General features: G+C 42.0%; 2 protein-coding genes across 6 annotated transcripts; both read left to right on the forward strand.

The window, feature by feature from the left end:
- Positions 1-20: 20 nt before the first annotated feature.
- On the forward strand, positions 21-7,480 carry YIPF1 (Yip1 domain family member 1). Of its 4 annotated transcripts, none has more exons than XM_053950176.1 (10): positions 21-39; positions 1,269-1,342; positions 2,030-2,193; positions 2,801-2,881; positions 2,988-3,075; positions 3,203-3,319; positions 4,359-4,525; positions 5,059-5,241; positions 6,104-6,198; positions 7,156-7,480. In XM_053950176.1, the coding sequence occupies exons 2-9, from the start codon at positions 1,312-1,314 to the stop codon at positions 6,191-6,193; spliced, it is 921 nt and encodes a 306-aa protein (XP_053806151.1). In that variant the 5' UTR covers positions 21-39; positions 1,269-1,311; the 3' UTR covers positions 6,194-6,198; positions 7,156-7,480. The 4 variants fall into 4 exon arrangements, with proteins under 4 accessions (XP_053806151.1, XP_053806152.1, XP_053806149.1 ...); XM_053950177.1 differs by lacking the exon at positions 21-39 and adding an exon at positions 1,036-1,138 and having other exon boundaries at positions 2,060-2,193; XM_053950174.1 differs by lacking the exon at positions 21-39 and adding an exon at positions 1,037-1,138.
- A 394-nt stretch (positions 7,481-7,874) lies between these two features.
- On the forward strand, positions 7,875-22,317 carry NDC1 (NDC1 transmembrane nucleoporin). Of its 2 annotated transcripts, XM_053950673.1 has the most exons (18): positions 7,875-7,971; positions 8,265-8,385; positions 9,300-9,401; positions 9,590-9,764; positions 10,233-10,371; positions 11,820-11,928; positions 12,768-12,819; positions 13,333-13,465; positions 14,444-14,536; positions 15,767-15,848; positions 16,684-16,839; positions 17,902-18,156; positions 18,282-18,400; positions 18,631-18,681; positions 19,141-19,204; positions 20,056-20,156; positions 21,077-21,237; positions 22,065-22,317. In XM_053950673.1, the coding sequence occupies exons 1-18, from the start codon at positions 7,912-7,914 to the stop codon at positions 22,126-22,128; spliced, it is 2,037 nt and encodes a 678-aa protein (XP_053806648.1). In that variant the 5' UTR covers positions 7,875-7,911; the 3' UTR covers positions 22,129-22,317. The 2 variants fall into 2 exon arrangements, with proteins under 2 accessions (XP_053806648.1, XP_053806647.1); XM_053950672.1 differs by lacking the exon at positions 9,300-9,401 and having other exon boundaries at positions 7,893-7,971.
- The last annotated feature ends 2,381 nt before the right edge of the window (positions 22,318-24,698 follow it).

Raw genomic sequence — 24,698 nt, forward strand, 5'->3', positions numbered from 1 at the left:
CTCCTGCCAGCTGCACCAGAGGCATCAAGTGCAGCCAGGGTGAGTGTGTGGTGCTCACTGCAGGCCTCTGAGGCTTATCCACCCACAAATGTGGTCTGTGCTTTACGAATGAGGGGAGCTGGATCAGGGTGTTCTCTGTGAATCCCAGAGAAAATACTAAGGTGCTGATGCTTGAGGCCTTGAGTGATGCAGATGCTGTGCAAACAGTGCCCTGTTCTTTCTGCTCTGGGGCTCTGCTGCACTCCAGCGTTTGGCATTTTGGGACTGAAGGATTAAAAAAATAATATATATATAAAAAGTATATATATACTGCAGTATATGCAATAGCCAGCTGGTCTCCAGCACAGGAAGTATATGGATCTGTTGGAGCGAGGCCTCAAGGGGCCACCAGGATCAGAGGGATGCTGTGAGAAAGGGCTGGGAGAATTGGGATTGGTCAGCCTTTGTGGAGAAGGCTTTGTGGTGACCTAACTGGGGCCTTCCAGCACCCGAAGGGAGACAAGACAGATGGAGAGAGGCAATTGACAAGGGCCGGCAGTGACGGGACAAGGGGGAACGGCTGCAAACCAACAGAGGGCAGGTTTATTAGAGTAGGTATGAAGAAGAAATTCTCTCCTGCGAGGCCCTGGCACAGGGTGCCCAGAGAAGCTGTGGCTGCCCTGGATCCCTGGATGTGTCCAAGGCCAGGCTGGACGCGGCTGGTACCAGCCCATTCTGGCGGGAGGTGTCCCTGCCATGGCAAGGAGCTGAAACGAGATGAGCTTTAATGTCCCTTCCAAGCCCAACCGTTCTGTGTTTCTCTGATAAAACTCTCAGTTACCAAAACCTGTTTGTAACAGGTGTATAAGCGCACGATCATCCACAGCCCCGGTACGTTCGCAGACAGCAGCCGCCACCACACCCGACCCGCCGCGCTCGGGCTGCCGCGGGCCCTTTAAGGGGGCGGGCGGGCGCGCACGCGGAAGCGCCGCGCGGGCTCTGATTGGTCGGTGCCAGGCGCGTCGCCGGCGGGGCTGTTGCTCCCCGAGGGGCGGGGGCAGAGGGGCCCGGCGGCGCCGCTGATTGGCCGCGGCCGCGCGGCGGTCGCGGCGCCTTTAAGGGAGCGGAGCGGCGGCTGCGGGGCCGTGGCGGTGCCGAGGTGCGGGGCTGCCCCGGCCCGGGGCCCGGGCGGGCTGCGGGGGCTCGGGGGGGCGCGGCCGCGGGGCACAGCAGCGCTGGCACAGGGCGGGGACCGCACCCGTCCCAGCGCTGCCCCTGTCCTCTTGCAGGAGGGTCGAGCCCCGGGGAGCTGATCCTCGTCCAGGCGGATGAATGGCGACGGCGGACGACCTCAAATTCCAAGGTAAAGGCGGTGTCGCAGGTGCGGACGCGGGGCCGGGCCCCAGCTGGGGGAGCCCTCAGGCGCTGGAGGCTCTGGGTGCGTTTCTGGGCGTTCGCGGAGTAAAAACGTCCTGGGAGTTTTGTTTGTGGGGTCAGGATGGGGTCAGGTGTCCTGAATTTTCTGAGATGGAACTGTGCTGCTGGCGAGATAAAAAATGTAACCGGTGTTGACGGAAATCGTGGGCTGAAATCCTTTGTGGTACCCAAATGACAGCTGGAAAGGGGCAGAGCGCTCTGTGACCTGCAAAAGGCCCCGGTTTCAGACTTCCTTACTTCTTCATTAAAAATTTCACGTCAGTTTTTGGAGACTTTTAAAAAAGTAGCCATTTCTCTAGCGAGGCAGCTTTCCCTTCCCCTTGCAGAGACCTGCTGGCCCCCGGGTCGGGGCTGTTGGCAGGGCAGGAAGGCAGGCTCCAGTGGTGCCGGTGTAACATCCTGCAGATGGATTGGCAGGAAAAGCAGACTCACACTTTATTGACTGACTAAATGTTCAGCTTGATCTGTGTCAGTCTTCAGGAAACAGATCATACCCAACATGCCTAAGCTAGTGGTTATTCTGTCTCAGGGTCTTTATGTGTTTATTTGAGCCATGAGAACAAAAATTTTAGCGTCTTGATCATCTCCTGTCTTGTAATGTACTTATTTGCAGAATTTGACGATGCAGCTAATTTGCTTGCAGCAAATCCTGATGCCACCACCATAAGCATTGATGAACCAGTTGAAATCCCCAAGAATCAGCACAGCCACCTGCAGGAGACAGGGAGGGAAGAGGATGATGAGTTACTGGGCACTGATGACTCTGATAAAACAGAGGTAATGCTCTCACCCCTATGGTGGAGGCCTGTGAGAAAGATGGAGAGGGACTTCTTACAAGAGCGTGTAGAGAACAGGACAAGGGGGAGCGGATATTCAGACTAAAAGAGAAGAGGTTTAGATTGGATATTAGGAAGAAATTCTCTCCTGTGAGGGTGGTGAGGTGCTGGCACAGGTTGCCCAGAGAAGCTGTGGGCCAGGCTGGGGCTTGGAGCAACCTGGGATAGTGGAAAGTGTCCTTGCCCATGGCAGGGGGGTGGAATGAGATGATCTTTAAGGTCCCTTCAATCAAAGGCCATTCTGTGGTTCTGACAGCAGAAGGACCTTGTCATGTTGATGTGTGTTCCAGATGATGTGGCAGCAGGTAGTAGCAGGCTGCTCTTTACAACCTCAGGCTGTGGTTCTGCCTACAGGGAGAAAAGCGACTGGCTTCCAACAGCTGTTGGAGGGGAAGAGGGAAACCATTACATAATCCATAGGAAGCACTACCCTCTTAAGTTTGTTTTCAGTTTGGATACCAAAATCATGTGACTACTGTGTAAATAAGCTAGTAATGCATAAATTGTGTGCTTGTAACACTTTCCATGTTGCTTTTCCCCCCATCCAGCTGCTTGCAGGACAGAAGAAAAGTGCCCCTTTCTGGACTTTTGAGTACTACCAGACCTTCTTCGATGTGGACACGTACCAGGTTAATACTCTGCTCCAGAGGAGAACTGTTGTCTGAATTATGCCTTATCCATTAAGGTTTTTTTCCTTCTTGCATTGTCAGTCAGACAGATCCTTATGTTTCACAGGTCCTGGACAGAATCAAAGGGTCAGTGTTCCCAGTCCCTGGGAAGAACTTTGTAAGGCTCTATATCCGCAGCAATCCCGACCTTTATGGTAGGTGTGAGGTGGGAGAAGTTATTTTCTGTGCTAAGTATTTTGAGTCTGTATTACCTTTTACTTGCTGGCCTGAGAAAGCAAAAGAGCAGAGGAGGTGCTATTGATTTTTTTGTTTTCTTTTAAGGTCCATTTTGGATATGTGCTACACTCGTGTTCACCATTGCTGTTAGTGGCAATCTCTCAAATTTTTTCATCCATCTGGGCAAACCAACGTACCACTACGTGCCTGAGTTCAGAAAAGGTTTGTAAGTAGTCATTTGTGGGGCTTTTGTTGGATGTTTGGTGGTTTTTTTTTTTTTTTTTTTTTTTTTTTTTTGTTTTTTTTTTTTTTTTTTTTTTTTTTTTAATGTGCAAATGAGATAATATAAAGCCAGGTCATGGCTTTGATTTACAAGTCTTTTGACTGATTGATCACTGTCTTTAAATTTTTAGACCTGTGAAACCAGCCCTTAAAATGGGCTGTGACTGGCAGAACCCTGTTTCTTCAGAGCATAAGCTAGTTTCAGGGTTTTAGAAGAGCAAGCAGGAGTAATTAGTTATTTTCTAGCCTTAGTGGGTGTCTCCTTGTACAGAGAGTGAAAGCCCAGCGCTGGCCACTGTGGTACTTAGGTGGGGCTTTCCTGGATCTGTCGCCTCCCAGAGCCTGCAGACCTCAGACAGAAATTTACCAGATCAGATTATCACTGATATCACCTACCAAGGGCTGGAAGTTGTTACCTTCTGGCAAATTAAAAAGTAAGCAGAAGATGCTCAACGGATTTGTTCCACAAAGAACTAGAGTGAGGAGCCAGTTTGTCTACATCTGTCTTTGTATTATGAGGGAGGCTGCTGTCCCTGCAGAGGAACACAGCTTCTCCTTTTTTCCAAAATCCTTAGTGTACTGGGAAGAATGTTGCCACTTGGGAATGCAGTCACTTGAATAATTTTAGATTTGACACTAGCTATTAGTAGGTGCATTTCTATATTTAACTAAATTTTTCCTGCCTCTGTGGCTTTTCCTTTCCAACTGAAACTGACAGCATTTTGTACCCGGATGTAATAAAGCAATTGAGGTTGCCTAGAGATTTTTTTCAGAAGTCTTTACTTTTAAACTAACTTGAAGTCCTGGCAGGGTACTGGGTGTAAACTAGATACAAATGCAAAGTTCTCAGTTTATTAATAATTCAAACTTCATATTTTGGAAGTATCTTCCCAGGTAGCTTTCTAGTTTTCATGCTGAATGCTCCTACACCTTTGATTCTGGCAGGATCCGAACATTAAACCCTTTGTTGTGTTTCCAGTGTCCATAGCAGCTACAACGATTTATGCATACGCTTGGCTTGTTCCCCTTGCTCTCTGGGGATTCCTGATGTGGAGGAACAGTAAAGTCATGAACATTGTCTCCTACTCATTCCTGGAGATAGTGTGTGTATATGGCTACTCCCTCTTCATTTACATTCCCACAGCGGTACGTATGGCTAAAGAGTGCCCCTCTCACAAGTCCTGCTTGAGAAGGTTTGCTGTTTCTCATAATATTGTTGATATTTGTTGAAATTTTAGAGACTGGGGGGAATCTTTTGCTCTTTTTCTTGAAGCTTTTCTAGTGTCAAGGTGTCTTGTGGGTGCTGGAAAAGCCCAGGACACATCATTTCCCCAGAGGCAGCAAAACCAAGCAAGGTGCTGCTGGTGAGCCTGGCAGGCAGCCCGAGGCAGCCTCAGCAATCAGGATGTTTGTGTCCCCAGGGAACAGATAGCTGTGCAGGACTGCAGTGCTGATGGCTCCAAGGACAAGTTTCCCTGGCTGGGGACAGGCCTTGGAGGGAGTGGCGTAACTTGGGATTCACTCTTGTGTCTGGGAGTAAAGCTCATCACTGCTCTTGCTCTTTCCTCCAATAAGAGATGTGTCAGATTAAGGCGTGAGTTCCTTTGTGCGCCAATGGAAGTGATGACGGTGTCACAGAACACGCAGCCTCTCTGCAAGCCTTTTCCTGCCTTTTCCAGATCTTGTGGATCATCCCACAGAAGGTGGTGCGCTGGGTGCTGGTGGTGTTCTCGCTGTGTGTCTCGGGCTCCGTGCTGGTGATGACCTTCTGGCCCGCGGTCCGTGACGACAACCGCAGGATCGCAGTGGCCACCGTGGCCACCATCCTGCTGCTGCACGCCCTGCTGGCTGTTGGATGTTTGGTGGGACACTGCCATTCCTTTTCCCTAATCTCTTATTTCCTAGGACACGTGGCATGTTATGGGACAGGGAAGGAAGGATTGGCTGGTCACTGGAAAACATCCAATGTAAAAATTGCAGTTACTTTAAACACAGCAAAAATTGATGCCAGTGTGATCCTGACAGTGCTGGTAATAAATTCAATTATGGGGTCATAGAATATCTCCAAGGTGGAGGGTACCCATCAGGATCATCGAGTACAACTTCCACAGGATGGTCTTGAATTTACCTGGAATTCATCACAGTATCAGCAAAGTATCAATCTTTATAGTATCCAATTGCACTTTGTGCCAATGAGTACTATGATTAGTCCTTCAGGAGGATTAAATGTTCAATATAAAGCATGTGCTTAGGAGTTTTAGCACATTTTTTCACACACAGTAAGTGTTAGAAAACAGAAGACCCTGAGGCCGCTGAAATACACAATGAACACTTAAATTATTTGTTTCCTTATTATAGTGGGTAGAAGGGTGTCAGCCAGGCCTCAGTTTCCACAGCTTCCAGAGGAGATGGATCTGGTTCCCCACAGCTCAGTGTGCAGGGAGGTGACAGCAAAACACAGCTCTCCCTGGATCTGCAATCCAGCCCTTTCCAGTACAGGTCTTGTTCAAAGACCTTGGCTGCTAACAGTTAAAATTTAAAGTGCAGTTCAGAGCACCATTTTAACTGACCGTTTCTAATCTGATAAAAACATAAAAAGATTCAAATCTGCCATTTCAATGCTGTGTTTGTACCTGTGTTTGATGGATGTGGAAAGAAAGAGCTAGGATGAGACAGCACTGCATGTTTCTCTCTGTATAATTTTTTTTTTCTCTGATAATGTAGGCATACTTTTTTGATGCCCCTGAACTGGATATTCCTGCACCTATTATCCCTGCTCACAATGGAACAACAGTAATAACAAAGAGTCACTAAATAAGGTGAGAACCCTGTCTAAACTTCCTTTTTCTGCAGTCATCACAGACATCTTGAAACTTCCCCATCACTATGGTTGAATGGCAGAATGAATAGTCTGGGTTTAACAGACTAATTTTGCTAAATGGGGGGTCTATATATAAGTAACATTTATTAACTTTGTTTCAGTTGTAAGTTTTAAGTACAGCTGTAAAAACTGAAAAGACTCTGAGGAACAGATATGTTATTTTCTTTAAGGTTTGCTCTTGGCAAAGAAACTCACATTTAAATAAATAATATAATCAGTCCCAGAGGCCATTCCTTTACAGAAACCTCAAAGCATTATTTCTGCACAAGTGAAACTTAAGCAATAAACTTACACTCTCATTTTTCTTTCCTTTTAATACAAAAAGCAGATTGGATTTTCCCCCTTGATGTTTGAGACAGTGTTCCAGAGCAGCAGCCCTGTGTGGGGACTTCTGTGTAGGCTCTGGGCAGGGCTGACTCAGAGCCTGAGCCATCCATCCCTCTGGACTGCATTCCATCTGTGGGATAGCTTGAACATTTGCTTCCTGGCATCCAGGACTGCTGCCAGCAGCAGATGACATTTGAGTTCTGTTGGATAATTCTGTGGAGGAGGTCCAGGAACAGGCTAATAGACATGGAAAGGCCACGCCACGCCAAGTACACCAGCCACAAGTGTGTTTGTGAAAATCAGGGCATTTACTGAATAGAAGCTATATTAGATTTAAAATAAATAATATAAAAAATAGCCAAATGTGCCTAGTGAAAGGCACATAAAAAATTGCACAATCCAATCATGCAAATCAATTTGATCCTGCAAAATCAGTTTTTTCATTCCAGATGCCTAATAAGAATCAATATGACAGTAATGGATTTTAGTGTTGAGACTGAAATATGTGCCCTGTTGTGTTGTCTGGTGAGGAGCTGAAATATTCACTGGAGTTATTTGTTTCTTTCAGGTGACAGCACCAGTTTCTCCATCTAGACAGTAGTTTTATTTTAGATTATTTTTTCACTGAAGACCTTGGAAACGTCAAGGACAAGGACGTGTTTTGCAGCAGGACAGACAGTGATGTCCCATGGACATATGGACATCTCCATGCTTACTGGACACTGGCTTGTTCCAGGAGAGTGAACCATTGATCCCAGTCCAGATCAGAAAGGGGTTGTTTTTGTTTCCTTGGGATTATTTTGTTTTCACTTTTTGGGGGGGATTTGTTTTGTTTTTCTTTAATTCTATGCTCGCCACACTGTTTGCTTCTGAATAAAGTCCTCTGAAGGCGATGTGAGATGTGCGTTCTGTGCACAAAGCATCTTAACGCTCTGAAGCTGTGGGGAGGGTTTGGTGCAAGGCATGGTGTTGTGACAGCACTGGACCCCCTTGAGGTGGGCCCGTGCCGCCAGCGAGGCTTTCAAAGTGTAAATAAACGGACGTAACGTGGACTAACGTGACAATTTCTTTCCTCGCCGCCCCGGGCTGCGTTCTGCCCCCCTCAGACACGGAGGAGACCCCAGGCCCCCTCAGGCCGCCATGGCCGCGCGGGGAACGCCGGGACTTGTAGTTTCCGCAGCGAGTGGCGTCACTCGCGCGCTCCCGGGGAGCGGGCGTGCGCGCCCTCCCATTGGCTGCCGCCTGGGCGCGCGGCGGAAGTGTCGCGGGGCCGGCACGTGGGGCCGTTGGGCGGCGGCTTTGAACGGGCGGCCGGGCCGCGGCCATGGAGGCGGCGGCGGCGGCGGCGGCGGCGGCGGGCGGGCAGCGGGCGCTGCTCCGGCAGGTCGGTCCTCGGGCTGCGCCCCCCACAGCCTGCGCTCCCTGGCGGCGCATTCTCCTCCCGGTTCTATCCCGCTGTCTCCCCGCAGGCGCTGGGCTGGCGGATGGTGTCGGTCCCCGGCCTCCTCACTCTGTCTCCCGTCAGGTTCTGGGGCGCTGAGCCCCGGTCCCCTCACCCTGCGCGCCCCTCAGGCGCTGGGCTGGCGGGTCCCGGTCCCCGCTCCCGGTGCCCTCCCATTGTCAGCGTGCAGGCACAGGGTTGGCGGGTCCCGGTCCCCTGACGCTGTGTCCCCGCAGGTTCTGGGCTGGCGAGTGGCCGCCGCCGTGACCTGGTCCGTGCTGCTGCTGCCCTTCTGCACTGCGGCCTTCATCGTGCTCAGCGGCCTCGACCCGTTCCACCCGGTGCGCTGGATCTCGAGTAGGTGCCCGGCCGCGCTTTCCTGGTTTTGCTCTCCCGTGTTTGTGTTTCTGGGTTTTTTTCTGCACTCTGTTGTTTTGGGTTCAGTACGAGATAACGGGAGCTGACGGTGGCATCGTGTTACACTCGATGTATTTCGAATAGCCTTTGAAATGTTTCTGTGCTACAGCTGCAGCAGCCACAGTCCAGCCTAGCTAGGAATGAGTGTTGCAAGTTCATGTGGGTTTATCCCTCACAGAATTTAAAAAAAACAGGTTAAGTGCTTTAGTTGTCTGTTCTGAGTCCTTGGCCACACTTTCCCTTCCACCCTGTGCAGCTGCTGTTTCCATAAACAGCTTCAGTTTCCTCTCTGGTGCACTGAATCCTAAGAGGAATTCCTGAAGCAGCCACTCTGCATGGTGAGAATAACTTCCCCTGAGTACCGCAGTGAAAATTGAGAGATGTTTAGCTGGAAGCTCCATGCCTGTGATCATTGAGCTGCTCCAGGCAGAGTGAATTGACTTCCTTCCTTCCTCCCTTGAAAATAGAAAAGCCCAAAAGAACTACTCTGTAAGAAATTTCTTCCCTTTTTGGTGTGACATTTAAGAAAAGCTGCAGCTTTTCTTAAGGGAAATGTGGTATTTGTGCCACAGTTTAATGTTTTGGGGTTTTTTTAAACAAACTTCTAAGTGTTCACTTATAAGAAAACCAGCTATAGGGGTGTAAAATAGTTTCTATGAAGTTTAAATTTGCTTTTGTGCAGAAATTTTGTGTAGCTGGGCAGACCTCATGTGGGATTACAAAGTCCATTGACCGTTACTCCCTTGAAGCATTCCGTGGAATATTTTCCATTGCTTAAGTGCTCTTTTCTGTTACTTTCTGTGTTGCTGCTGTGTTACTGCAATTTTCCAAACAATACTCTTTTTATTTTTTAGATTCTTTCAATGATTTGTATACTTCTTATGTCATCTTTTGTATCTTCCTGATGTCTTTGGTGATAATAGTAATAAGCATCTTCAACGTTGAATTTTATGCAGGTGGGTTGTGTACACTGTTGAACTGTCTTTGACGCCTAAATTAAATAGAATTATCATTTATAATTTAGTGCCTGATCCTGACTGTGAAAAATTCTTTAGTGACAATGGTGTTTTTTTTTCTCTTTTTTATTTTAATGAAAGATTTTATTAGTAAGACGTGAAAATTATTTTCCTGCTTCTATTTACAGTTGTGCCATCGATACCATGCTCTCGATTAGCACTGATAGGAAAAATTATTCACCCTCAGCAAGTGATCCATTCCTTTGTTCATGCTATCATGGGAATGCTGGTTGCTTGGTGTGCTACAGTCATGACAAAAGGGAGGTTCCAGTTTCTTGCTGTGTCCTGCACACCTTCAGAAAGGTAATTGTGTGTGTGTGTGTCAAAGATAAACAAAGAACTTTTATTGTAATATGTCTTTACTGATTGTTTCTTTCAAAAAGAATCCCAAGAATTTGGGTATTCTCAAAGCCCACCAATTATACGTTGATTTGTTTTATTAAAGGACAAAAAATGCCCCCCTTTGTAAATGTTACAATGCACAGAGAACTGGACCACAAAAACTACATTTCCAGGATTCTTAATGGATTCTTCATTCTTGATGACAAGTTGATTGTCACTTGAACTAAGTCCTGGTTTTATAGTTAATGGCATGTGTTTCATGAATAAATTACAAAAACAGGTGGTGGTATTGCTACTTTAGCAAAAAACTTGCTGAGATATCAGATGTACTGATCAGGAAAGTAAAATCAAACTTCTGATTTGAGTTTCCTAAGGCTTGAACAGCTTTTTGTTTTGAACTCAGAATTGATTCTAAGTTTTCCATTTTAGTCTAGAAGATGCTGTTCCTCAAATGTGCCTAAATGAGTATCACCTCTTCTTTCTACTTTCTGGAGCTTTTTTGGGATACAGCTACAGCCTTTTCTTTCTTATTAACAACATGAATTATTTGCCATTTCCAATCATACAGGTAAGAGGTTTAAGCATCTTTGTAGAAAGACATGTATAAGTGAAACATGTGCTCAAAAAAGCTTGGATAATTAATGAGTATGGCAGCAGGAGCTGCCTGTGTGCAGCTGCTGTCACTGATAGATGAAGTGTACTCCCAGCTTTAAATGCCAGCAGTGTTCATCCTACTCCTTCCTGCTCAGCTCCTTTTACATAAACACAGAAACTGGGATGCTGTGACTCTTCACATTTAGACTACAGCCCTCTGATGCCTGTTAAAAGCTGGCTGAGGTGGCAGGTGAACTACAGGAAAAAGACAATGTGCACAAACTAGGTATCAACTTCAGGAACTGACAACAAGGGTCACCTAAAAGCTGAAAATCTTGACAATTAAAAAAAAAAAAAAAACCCAACCGACTTCAAGTCTAAATAGCACATTAAATCTTGCTTAGAGCTCAACATCCAAAGCCTTTTTGTGTGTGTAGCACTCTGGAAACTGAAACTCCATTAATTCCTCTGGAGGAGTCCTGCAGAAATCTGTACCAGTGTGAAGCATCACCTTAAAAATACTTCTGTAGCTGCAGCCTCCCAGCAGCCATGAACTTTGCCTGATTCCCAGACTGATACAGTCCAACCAATTTGGCAAGAGATGTCTTTAACCAAGGTTGGTTGTATTAGTGGAGAACATGTGTGCTGCATTTTGCTGACCATTCAGTTCATCAGTAAACCAAGCAGCATTTTGGCAATGCTGTAGTTAGAATATTTTTTTAAAATCTATTTCAATATTGTTGATCCTCTTTTTTTGTTGTTGTTGTTTCTTTGTTTTTGGTTTGTTTGTTTATGCTTTTGGTTTTGGTTTTTTCCTTTTTTTCTTTTCTTTTTTTTCCCTAATCCAAGCTAGTAAAATAAAAATTAAATCACTTTGGTTGCATTTGCATAGTTTCATTTTCATGCTTTCATTTGTCATCTGGGTTACTTCAGTCATTTGGAAACATATATAGTTTATTTATTTATTTGGAGGAAAGCATCAGTGTTATGTTGTTTTTGGCTGCTTGGAGGATTACTTGCTCTGGAACTCAGGCTTGTCTAAATTTTTTCTATATTTTAATTGAACATTTAGAATGTAAATGAAATCTAGTAGATTAAATATGCCCTTTTCTTTATTTTGCATCAGCCAGGGTTATTTTGGTTTGTTCCCTTGTGTATTGAGTCAGTCTACCCCATTCTTCATTTTCACTGCTACGAGCAGGAAACAGGAGAAGAACTAGAAATTATTGTAAAATGTTAGGGAAGATTGGGACCATAATTAATAAATGTAACACCTGGAATTACCTTAAATTAAAAACTTAATTTATCTAAACTTCAGGCTTTCAAGTACCTTGTCCTTTTTTGTTATATTGTTTTTATTAACTGTTTCATTGATTAGTTCTGAATGTGGAATACTAAACTATTTATTTTGTTTGGTTTTAGCAATACAAGTATTTACGTTTCAGAAGATCTTTGCCTCTCCTGATAAAACACAGCTGTGTGGAATCACTACATTTTGTTAAAAACTTCTGTGTCACATACTACTTTTTAGGTAAGGGTTCCTGGAATTCCCTGTATTTTTATTTGCAATTCCTGTGTTTGAAAACTTTGATCCATCAGGCTTTGGATGCTCCTTCCATTGCCTGGTAGTGGAGATGTGTCCCAGAGCTGAACCTGGCACTCCAGCAGTGGGCAGGACTTCACTGTGTGTAATGTTGCTGTACCATCCCATTTTTTTAGGCAAAGATCAGCACTTTGGCTTTACTCTCAAGTGCTCTCTATATTATTTGGAGGGAGCTTGGGAAACAAAGGCAGGATGGCTCCCTCCCATATTAAAATGGAGTTTGGTCTGTAATAAAAAAAAAAATCTGTGCTGATGAAGATGATTGCACTGGACTTTATAAAAATCAGGAATTGTTTGTTAGAGTTGTAATTATCCTCCTAAATGATGTCAAAATAGGCAAGAATTATTATTCCTTTATTTACATCAAGGGATAAATTAGAAGTATGGTGGTTCTATATCAGATTCCATTAAGTCCTTTAAAGCACTTTGCTGCTGCCTGGGCTGTAGTGAAAATTAGTATTAAATTACTATTAACCCTCTTTTGTTAGTGAGGAAACACAATTAACTCACTGCTGACAAGCAGCAATAAAAGAGGAGGCGTACATCTCTCAGGGTATAGCTGCTAGCCTGAACCCTTTGTTCATTCTTTTTTGTGTTTTTTGAAACAAAGTAACCCCAAAGGCAGATTGTTTCCTTGCCCATGTGAGTTACAAGACCAGTCTCTTCTTGTCTCTGCATGAATTCTATTCTTGTCTTCTTTTTTTTTGGCCTACTGTGTGTGTTTTGTAGTGTTGTATTTGTTTCAGAGTTTCTTTTTGAACCCCTAGGTTATATCCCAAAGGTATGGATATGTACCACGATGGGTCTTCGTACAGACAGGTAGGTGTAGGACATTGTGCTGGAAACTTGGAATATTGTTGAGAGGTTCCTTTGCTGAGGAAGTGCAGCTTGGCAGCAGGACTCAGTTTTTGCCTCCCCACAAGGAATGTGGGGAGCTCTGTCCATTTCTGAAATGAATCCTAAAGGAACCAGCATCCCCTTGTAGGAACCATCTTGTCATTAAGATAGTAGTTAGGAAATCACCTTTTATTTTCTTTTCTGTAAGTCTCTAAAGTATTAGAAAAGGTAAACACTCCAGATTGCATCTATGAGTTCTATCTGATTTTATATGGTGGTTTTTTTCTAGTGGGAGGGGGGAGGGAGAACATTCTTATTTTTTTTATGACTGCTGTTTGTTTGAAAATAGGGAAGCTGGAGTCTTAATACCTTAATTGGCTAAAACTGTTGTCATTATTAATTCATTTTTATTTTCCTTAATTTCATTAATTTTTCTTAATAAGAATACTAAAATGCTTATACCCTCTTGTTTTTTTTTTTTTTTTTTATCTGCAGTAAATTACATCCTCTTGATACTCTGAGTGGCTTATTGGATCTGTCCTTGTTTTACCATACCTGGCTGAGTGGTGTGTTCCTTCTGATGACCTGGTACATTGCTTGGCTGCTCTTCAAAATCTATGCCACAGAGGTCAGTACTTGTGACAGTGCTCCAGTTGCATCATCAGTGTGGCACAGATAATTCTTTCATTTCAAAAGCAGTTCTACTAGGAAATAACTCATTGTGAGTTCTTGAATTTGCACTACAGATAGTAGCTGATAACTGAATAGTCAAGAGAGGGCTGGCATTAATTGACTTTCCCTTTCTTCTCATAGCAAGACCTGTGCTCCTTACAAAATTCATGTTTTGTTACTGCAACCTCCTCCTCTTACTCCTCAGCTTCTGTTTCCAGATATTTCCTTAGAGAGGAAAAAATTGTTCATCTAACTTGATTTTTATTTTTTGTTAATTAAAACACTATGAGACTCTTGATAAAAGAGAAAAAAAGTGAGGTTTAAATCCTGGCTCAATGTATTGGTGCAAAGTACTCATGGAATGAAATGGTAAATACAGTGCTGTTGGGGTGTTTAATTAGCTTTAATTAGAAAGGTGTAGTTGTTGTGACTTCATTGAGAAAAGATCAACTATGAGTCAAGCATGACAACAGCTCTGAGGTGTGAGCAACCTGTCTCAAAGGATAATAACAAGCACCAGTGAACACCCTGTCAACATCTCTAATTACTGTATTGCTTATAAAACTGTGGAAGACAAAAGAAATCATCCATCTGTGAAAGTAGGAAATGACTTTGCCCTTTTGGCTGATGAAAAAAGATTTGTTTATCCACACAGTTTTGTTTTTTCTTAATAAGCCAAAAAACTTCCAAAGTTGCTTTTAAATATTTGCATGTGTTAACTGAAAAGTCAGCAAAGAAATTGTAAGATTAGCCCACATGAGGACATTTATTTGAAGATAAAGATATCTGGATTTTCTAAGATTTCTCAATTTTAAATGAAAGGAGTAAACACTTTTTGTTTCTATATTAGAAATTCTAGGCCAGTTTACTGGTCTTTCATAAGATTTTCTTGTGCCTTCCTCTGTATAACATAAGTTTTGATGTTTGTATTTAGAGTCATCATTTTCCCATTCAACCAACATTTGCTCAGGAGACAGACCAGTGCCTGCCTAAAATCTTAAACAGCAATCCTCCCCTCCTCATAAAGGTAATTGAACTCCTACCTCTTCCCTGACAGGTGTGTGCTGAAAAGGTCTTTTTCAGAGCATCCAGTCACATCTTCCTGTTCACTGAGGCGTTAGTTCCTTGAAAAGCTGCCTCAGAGCACTCACAGGCTGTTGTATTTAATAATGAAAATTAGTTTAGTAGTGACATCTGCTGGTGCTCACCACGCTGTTGCTGTTAGCTGAAGATTCATTTAGTTGCAGGTAAGATCTGTGTGGAACAGAAATGTCATGGTGTGTACTGATGCAAAACCAGCAGCTTAGTGGCATTCAGGGTTTTGTAACTCAACTTTGAGTCTTGTCACATAAGCAGGTGTTTTCTCAAACCTTTGTACTCTCAACATCTTGTCCCTGCAACATATATTTGAGCTCTTAACATGTGTGTTCTCTCTTGAAATTAAAAATATATCCATACTTATGTTGGAAGTTGGGTTTCTTTTTTTATAAAAGTAAAAAGTTACTTAAACCTGTGAGTAAAGAAGAGGAATTTTGGTCTATGGTAAACATTAATAGGACTTACTGATTATAACACTTAGAAATTGGAGACCTCATTTAAGAGGTATTATGTAAATAAAGATAAGAATGTTCTCTTGCACATGCAAATTCTGCCATTACTGATTTTACAGATTTCTGATAAGGCTGGAGATATAATATGATGCAATACATATTTAAGCTTTCCTGCATTATCTGAGGATAGATGGGAAGAGTTGAGTACAAACAGTTAAAGGAACAGGATATCTAATACATGATCTCAGATGTCTTTAAAATGTCCAGTTTTTAATAGGGTTTTGAATATTGTGAGAAATCTAGTTATTTTTAGTTTGGCACATTAATTGCTTAATCACGAGAAAAAGCAGAGGTAGGTTGGTTCCATAGGGCACTGACCCTCAAACTGTAGTTGAGTTCTGGTTTGCAAAAATAGTTCTTTTCTTAGACTTTTTAATATTTTTCTGCCTGAGCTATTAGAATCAAACAAGTGTTAGATCATCTTGAACTCCTGAGAATTGACATATCACTAAAGCTCTTCATAGCTCTGCAGCCCCATCCAGGGTGGTTTTGGGGATTTGCCTCCATTCTCTTTGTGTTACATGACTGGTTTTAGCCAGTGTGAACTCATTCTTTGGTCGGGATTGATTTTTGTATGGATAACTACATATTTTTTAAGCAAATACATTGGATTTTGCATGCACTAAAACATTTTCCTTTCTTTGCAGTTTTTAGCCTTACAAGACTTGATGTTACTCTCCCAGTATTCTCCTGTTAGACGACAGGAAGTCTTTAGCCTTAGTCAGCCAGGTAATTATAAAAATTTTGTGTTGATTCCTTTTTTTTTAAATCATTAGTCAAACACTCTTAGAAATTATGTAATGTTGTAAGGTATGCTGCATAAGCCAGGAGCCTCTTCCCTGTGGTGCCTTTTCCAAAAGACTGCTTAATTATCTCTATTCATATTGTTTCACCTGCTAAACTCAACCAGTTGTGGTGTCTGTTTGGTTTAAATGACAGCCAGGAGGAAACACAGGTTTAGGATTTTGAAAGCATGGTCCACTTCACCCCACCAGTCTGACAGTCCAGACTGGGTAACCTAACAGATGTGTATGGAAGCTGAATGTTGAGGTGTGAGTGAGGGGAAATCAGGTACAAATAACTGAGTCACCACTGCAGCTGTGAGAGCGAACACTGGCTGCAACTTCAGTTAGTGCACAGTCCTTTTGCTGTACTCAGATGTGGCAGAGGAGGTCAATTAAAACTGCTTAGAAGCCTTCAGGAACTTTTTGTAGCACCTTATCAGGAATTCTAGTGTTTGTACTGCTTCAAAACTGTGTTGACATCACCACTGGTATTTGTTCATTTTAGCTGTTCAGTGATTTCAGATCTGATGGGCAGAACTGCCTGTGTTGCCTGCTTGTTTAGCAGGTTTCACTGAAGTCTTTTTAGAGTTATCCATTGAATCTGTCCATGTTTTCATCTTCTCTCAGTACAAACAAGCTGTCACAGTGGAAATGCCCTGTGGCGTTTTAGAAGCTGAGTGGCACTGTGACAGTGAAGCTCCAGAGAGCACGTGGGCACTGTCAGAGAGATCCAGGGAGCAGCAGCTGGGTTAAACCCTGCTCTTTGTGTGCTCTGCCAGGTGGGCACCCCCACAACTGGACTGCCATATCCCGGGAGTGTTTGAGTCTCCTCAGCGACCTGACTCAGAGGCTGATTGCACAGCAGGAAGCAGCAGCAGCAAATGGGAGAGCAAAGCCGCCAGTGGGAGAGCTGAAAGTACCTCCACAGACTCCAGGTATGTGAGGAAGTGCTCATAAAGGTTTGTAAACCATGAACGTAGCAATAGATACCTTAGTCTCAATTAAGTTTTATGAGGAAAATGGGGGATATCTGCAAAGAAATACAGACAAAAAAGATCCTCCCCTAATTAATCTTAAGTGTTTGTGTTGAAGTAATCCCAAAATAGCTAGAAAACTTGCAATTATCATGTTTACTCAGTTTGTTTACTTGCATGATTTTATGTTCAATACGGTATTTTTTCCATACTTGCATGAATAAAAAAAGTCTGATTATCACAGTTTCAGTAAGTGGTTCAACACAGCACAGGGAGAATTTAAGTCTTGCCAAGAGATGCTCTAATTTGCATAACTGCTCTTATGATTAGTTTAAGATGGTAAAATTAGGTTCTGTTTATGTTTGTGTGATTCACTAATATCACTGTAGAGTGAAGAAAGCCCAGTCTGACTCCTGAGCTGTGAGCAGCCTCCAGGCATTTTGAGTGTTTTACATGCCAGACTTGGGCATCATTCCTGGCAGCACGGCTGTGTTAGCACAAGGCTGCCAGGTAATGGAATCCCTTAGCAGGCAGTGCCCTGGAAACAGCAGGCACTGTTGGTATGTCACAGCTGAATTTCTTCTCGTGCTGCTGATCCTTGGATTTGGAGACAGACATGCCTTTTCTTACATGCCAATCAGAATGACTTTTCATTCTTCTGTGGACAGCCCTTTTTATTAGTACTTAATGCTAAGAGCCCACTTTATGTACATATATAGCAGGATGCTGTAATGTTGGCTAGCAGGAGTAAAAGAAATAAATCCACAAGATTTATTTAAATTTATTTTTATATTTATATTTTATATTTATTTTCTCATCACCTGCTGTTTTTAAGGTGATGAACTTTGAAAACACTTCATGCTTATGTTGATGTGTACTTCTTTGCAAGACCAGAGTGCTAACCATGTCCTTTCATAATAGCTCTGATACAGAAGTTGTTGAAATCGCAGTCAGATAACAAACCCATCTCCTGTGTCATTGTGCCAGCCTGTTGTCTTCATGCAGTGTGTTCTTTGTCACTAGGAGCTGTTGGGATAGAAGACATGTCGTTCCAGTCACAGAGGTCCAACATTGTTCTCAGAGCCTCCATGTCTCCGCTGGTTAAGCCATCCCTGATGCCTGTGAAGACATCTCCTGGCTCTGATGTTGGTTCACCTTTCAGCTCTCCTGCTTTAAGTCACAAGATGGGAGTTGTGGATGTAAAGTCTCCTTGGCATGGAACAGTCCAAAGTCCCCATGTCATGAGAAGGGGACCAAAGCTGTGGACGTCTGTTTCAGGTAGGGATTCTTCCACAGCCCTTGAGCCTCACAGCCGTAAGTGTAGTAGCCTTGTCAGTGGAGAGTGTTGTGAGGATTAAAGTGACAGCAGTTTTTCTGGAGATACTATATTTTTTTTCTTGCAGATCAGCAAATGAATGGTTCCCACCATGAATCCTCCCCAGTGCCCTCTGCTGCAAGAACTGGCAGCGAGGCAGTGCAGCCAAGATTTATTTACACATGGCTTCAGAACAAGCAAGAACAGGTGGAGTAAAATTGCAGTGCATAGGGGGTGCAGCTTTAGGTGATACCTCTCTGGAAGAACTTTCCCTTTATGGAATGAATACTTCCTTCTCTACTTAGCTTATATACCACAGATCCTCCCCTCAACTCCCAGTGTCTTTATGTTGTGTGAAGGTGGTAGGGTTGAGAAGGGCCAACTGTGCGTGCCTTAAATAAATGCAGATGATATATTTAATCTTTGTTTCTTTTCAGATAAAAAACTTCTTGTCCAAACGGGCATTGATAATGTATTTCTTCAGCAAGGTAAGGGTGGTCCTGTGTTTAAGACACAGGTAATGTTTTTAAAACCTTTATTTTCATCTAAAGCTTTCCATAAGTACAGCTTTTTGCTTGCTGTGGGTTTCACAGCAGGATTGTCCCATACTGACAGAAAATAAGAATAACAATGCTTTTTTAAACTCATCTGGTTAGAAACTGCATTTTACTTAAGACATTCTTAGCCCTTTAAAACTAGCTAGTGTGTATCCTTTTTTTTTCCTTTTTTTTTTTCCCTCCACAATTACAGCTGTAGCATTATGGGCAGCTCCTGTTCAAAAAGAATTTTACTTCTTTAGATCAGATTTTCTGGCTATTTCCCAAGATCTGTTGGCCTTGCAGGTCTGTTCTGAAAGCTGGAAGTTTGGCAATATTATTTATAAATAATGTTGTTGCAATAATATAAATAATGTTGTTGCACACACAACACTTTGGTTTCTTTCTCAGCACCCAGAAGCCTCCATCCAGGCTGTCTTCTGTGATGCCCAAATGCACATCTGGGCTTTGGAAGGTAAGTGGTTTCCAGGTGATCCACTCTGTTGGTTCATGGAAAACTCTCTGGGCTCTGTGCTTTATAAATGTAACAATAAAAATCTTTGAAATGCTTTTGACAAAAACACAACTGCATTTCAGACACCAACATGACTAATGTCTAATTCACTTGTTAGTTTTGAGATCCCATGTGAGATCTCTTACTTTATGTTCTGTACAGATTCTTAAAGTTGATTTCTGGTGCTTCTCTCTCATGTGAACCCATGTATCACTTTTACATTTTTTCTAGTGACAGGTTGATGATGCCTTTTTACAGCTGCTTTTCTGACTAAAGGCTCTGGGTCTTTCTCTGTTTATCAGAGAGCTGAGGGAAGCACTCAGATAATAACTTAGCAAATAAACAAAAGATGGTTTGCAGAGAATTAGAAGAACAATGATGGTGTGAAACTACATTTTGGATTTTTATTGTTTCTTTCAAAATCACGAGTAAATAGTGATATTGATAGAATCTTCTATTACATTTGACTGTGCAAAGTTGATCAGTTTCCTTGCTGATGTGTTTTATGGGCAGATGTGCCATGCTGTGTCAGATTGAAGGTGATGGCTTGGGATGTATAGAATCTGGAGATGGGAATCACACATAATTTATATATAATCTCTCTTGCTTTACCAACCTCAAGCTATTGTACACCTATCAAACCAGTGAGTGGTTCAGTCCTTGAGCCACAGCTGAGGTGACTTTCAGCTGGCAGCAGCAAGTCCTGAGGAATTCCAACATGCTAGTGGAATCTTAGGCAACACCATGATCTTTGATACTGAATTCTCACCTTTTGAAGCATTAGTTACAACAAATTTCTTTTTGTTTTAAAGGTCTGTCTCACTTGGTAGCAGCCTCCTTCACTGAAGACCAGTTTGGAGTTGTCCAAACTACACTGCCAGCTATCCTGAACACATTACTGACTCTTCAGGAGGTAAAACTGTTAACTTTTCCTTGCTACAAGGCAAGTTTAGGAGAGGAGTCATCTTGTTGATTTTACATAATAACCTTGCTGACTAGTCATAACATTGAAGTTGCTGCCACTAAAACAGCTCTTCTGTAGTTAACCTAACCGAAACAGCTGGTTGCCACTATGTATACTATGAAACAGCTGAATAAAAACCCTGTTGGTTTTTTAAAATGTGGAAGGAGAAAATATGGAATGTTTAATTTTAAAGAAATGCTGCTGTGTGCTCAGTTGAAGAGTTTATTTCAGGGATACAGCAATTCTAATGCAATATCTTTTGCAGAGCTAGAACTTAATCTTTATTTGGTTGCACACAATTCCTGGTGCAACATGGAGCACTTGGAGACATTGCAAATCTCAAGAGATAAAATCTGTGTCTCTGCTAATAGTAAGACACTATTCTCAAATTACTGATGCTTGTGTAATGTGTCTTTTAAAAAATCCAGATTTATTTCCAAGGCTATCCGTGTCCTATTAACATAACCATTTTACACTGCCCTAATGGAGGTTCTTGGAAAGAATTTAGAGGTTATTAAAGTTCTTCAGTGTAAGTCATCTATTCCAAGAACAGGCACCAGGGGAGAAAAAAGCCAATGCCCTTGTTTGTGAAAGAAACAAGTCATAATACAGGACAGAATTGTGTTTCTTCTGCAGCATGTGATGTTCTTAGCTTAAAACTCAGTAATAGAGAATCTTATTTCACAGAACTTGATTCTGTGTTCCTGTTGATGGCTGGGAAATGCTCAGTCTCCAAAACATTTTTGTGTGTTTTGGTGGAATTTCTGAACTTGCACTTTGTTTTTGCTTTATTTAACACAAACATGTCATTAGTTACATTATTAAATAATTGAACAGATGACAGGAATCTGTTTGTTTTTCTCAATCAGGTTGTAGACAGACATTTCAAACTGCCACATGTTTCTAGCAAACCTCCCCGGATTTCAGGGAGTCTGGTGGACACATCCTACAAAACACTACGATTTGCACTTAGAGCATCTCTGAAAACAGCCCTGTACCGGATAACTACTGTCTTTGGAGAGCACTTGAAGTAAGAACTTCCTCACGATTGCTTCCTTGTTAAATTTAGTTTAAATTATGTTATTGTAGGACCTGTGAAAAGCAAAGTTTATGGAAAAAAAAATCCCTTCTGGTCATTATTATAACATGGTATTTTAGTATTTTTTGATTTGTGGAACCTTAAAAAGTTCCTGTGTAGATATATGGTTCTCCCTTCGAAATTTATTATTCATGGATTTCTGGGCAATTTTTCTTAGTGACTTTTCATGAACTCCTTAGAAGCAGTTCGTGAATACCACTTATTTAATAAATCTGAGCTGCTGAAAAGAAAATAAATCAAATAGAGGCAATTGTTCTGCAGAGAGAAAATCCTATGAAGGGTCCAAATAATGAAATTCCATTGCTGCCTGCTTGTCCAACAGCTCTTCCTCAGCCACTCTCCCAACAGGCAAACTTCCATACGTGGCTTTAGAATATGTGGGATTGAAACTTCCTGTAGTATCTGCTCATCTCTCCCTCTGGGGATGAAATATCCCTCAGTTTCGAAGTGCTGAATATACGGGAGAGATAATTTTAGGAGATTCTTTCTTACCTAAATCATCCTTGCACGTTAATCAGTTGCTGTTTAGAGGTAAGGAAATGGGCAAGGTTTCCTGGTATAGGTATTTTTTAGAAGGTGTTGGGAATAAGAATTGACAGTTTCAGGGGTTAATATGCTTCTTTGTCTTGGAACATTGATGGTTTTTCATAAAATTTAGCTTCAATGTAATTGATTTCAATGTACACTCAATTTTGGCATGAGACTTTATTTTTGTGCTGTATTATTTTTAATGTAAAATATTCTGCATTTGTTTCTAGTGCTGTACAAGTGTCTACAGAACATAAGAAAAGACTTCAGCAATTCCTGGAGTACAAAGAATAAATTTGGATGCAGCTACGGTTGGTTTTTACAAGACTCTTGCTAAGAAGAAAGTGGGACTAATGAGGCTTTGTACCTTGGCTTTTTGGAAAAGCATATGGAAGTATAAGTTGCAGAACAAAACTTCTAGAACTGTAGAAGAGTTCCTATGGGTTTGGATCATTTTTTGTATAATAAAACTTGTAAAATTCATCTTGCCTTCTTTTAATATCACTTACAAATGAGAAAGTGCCAGTTCTTCTTTCTAGGTAAGCCTATGACATTTAAGATTGCCAGAGTTATTTTGACACTCAGATCTTTCATTATTTTTCACACTGTGTTCTTTCCCTACTCTCTTCTGTTAAGGGGCTGAGGAGAGACTCACGTAGATACTTAGTGCTTAAGTGCTTCATAAATTTAGTTGATAACACTTTTAGATCAAGAGTGTAGTTTAAGTGTAGGAAACAGATGTGCTCAAGAATAAAACATGCTGCTCCTCTGTAAGCTGAAATACTCCTTCAGAGTAAAATGGGTGTGCAGAAAGGCACATTATTAGCACACAAATACTGCCTGGAAAGTGAGCAGCTCAGATTTTATCTTTAAGGTGACTTAGCAAACCAAGTTCTGATCTGTACAGAAACTTACAGGATACAGTACTGCATTTAGTAAAACTTCCAAGTAATGATACTGGGAATTAAAGTTTAGATCAACAGCTTTCTGTTTGGAGGGGTAGGAAGGATGTTTGCAGCACATCTAAATTTTTCAAAATTATATACATTATTGGTAGATTCTGGTGAAAAATACTGCTGTTTTAAAGCTTTTTATCTGAAAACCTATCTAAATAATTTGAAAATTAACGACTCAATTTTTAAACAGACTCCAGTTACTGTGACACCTATATTGGAAAATGTGTGGAGTATGAAGATGAGAACAGTAAGCTAAATCGTCTTGCAAATGAATTTAGTTTGATAAGGGGAAACGAAACTATCATCTTCCTTCAGTTCTGTTAATCCTATGGTTTTTGTTGTGTTGTTTTTTTGTTTTTTTTAACAGAGGACTCAAGATTTGAGGTTAGCCATGGTGTTAGTTTTGTTGGTGTGATGTGGCTGTGTAGGAATAGGGTATCTGTAAGGCTTGGGTAAAAGAGAAACCCCTGAATCTCCAGTGAGAACTGCATATTGCTTTCTTCAGTACAGAGAGGTAATTTTTTTGTAATGCAGACACTGCAGATGTTAGATTTGGTAGTGGAAATGAGAATTATATTGTTCTTTTTGCACTGACATGGCCCATAGCAAACACAGGTGATAGATAGCCTTTCACAATGTTTAAAGGTTAAGCAAAAGCTTCCTCACGCTTGACTTCTACCACAGGTAGAAGCCTCTTGCCTATCTGACTTATTAAATAATGTAATTTGCATATTTTTTGGCATTGCAATGTGCACCTGGTGCTTTAGCTGGTACCTCAGGTGTAACTGGTAACCCAAATACCACAAATGAAAGTTTCAAATAGATTTTTCACACTTTTGAACAGGTGCAGGTTTTTTTTTTGTTGTTGCTGTGCTATTTCCTGCAACACTCCCACAGCCATAAACTGCAAGTTCTAATTAAGTGTTACAGTTCTGAACAACAGGTTTAAAATGTAGATGACTTTTTGATGGCAAAGTGGTTGAGGTCTGTCCTTATGTTGCAGCACAGATTTGCACCTATCTGTTAATGTGTGTGTGATTCATGACATTCTCTATAACAGAAAAGCTTTCAAAAGCTGATTGCTTTGTGGTTTCTTTAATAGCTCCAGTACTTAAAGAGCTGAAGACTTTTTTTTTTTTAAACCTTAACTTTAAAGTGCATCTTTAACAGTATCTCATGCCTGTGAATCACAGTGTACAAGAATATGAAGTGTATTGTTGGGTGCCCTTTGAAGTTGAGTAACTGATAACATCTTACTCTGGTTTTGGCTTTGGGAATAATTCTATTCCCCTGGCAAACTGTGGTGGTGTTCCAAGTCCTTTTGTATACTTTTGTCTTAACATAAGAATCTGTCTGTGAAGCCTCTGTGAGGTAGGGGAAGAGTCTCCTGAGTTCAATTCTTCATTCTGGGTACTGAGGGAAAAAATAAAGCCTTTTTACAGTTGGTTTCTGTGTAGCTGCAACTAAACTGGATCCCTGAAGCCTGATATTTTTCATCTGTTTAATCATCTCAAAGCTGAGCTGCATCTTGTTGCTAGACTGCCTGCTGCATGCACAGGTGAAACAGCATTCTGGTAACCTTGTGAACAGCCTGCCTCTCCCATAAGTGAGCTGCAGTCAAGAGTACCTGAAGTAATATCCACTGCAGTTCTGGAGAGGTACGTGGTTGATGGTTCAGATCCGTGTTCCTGTTACAGTGGAGTAATGAAATAGAGGTTTAAGCTCTTGAGCATTCAGCTATAAATCTGAAAAAAACCTATCTTGCTTCATTTTCTGAGATGCAGCTTTGAAAAGTCAGACTGTGGGTGAACAAATGCAGAGGCCCTGGTTCTTGAAGCTCTTGCACACTGCTGTATCCACGGGAGGCAGGCAGGACTCGCTCCCTCAACAGGAGCTCTGCCACTTTGG

This window comes from Vidua chalybeata, chromosome 9 (genome assembly GCF_026979565.1).
Source record: "Vidua chalybeata isolate OUT-0048 chromosome 9, bVidCha1 merged haplotype, whole genome shotgun sequence".
Lineage (NCBI taxonomy): Eukaryota > Metazoa > Chordata > Aves > Passeriformes > Viduidae > Vidua > Vidua chalybeata.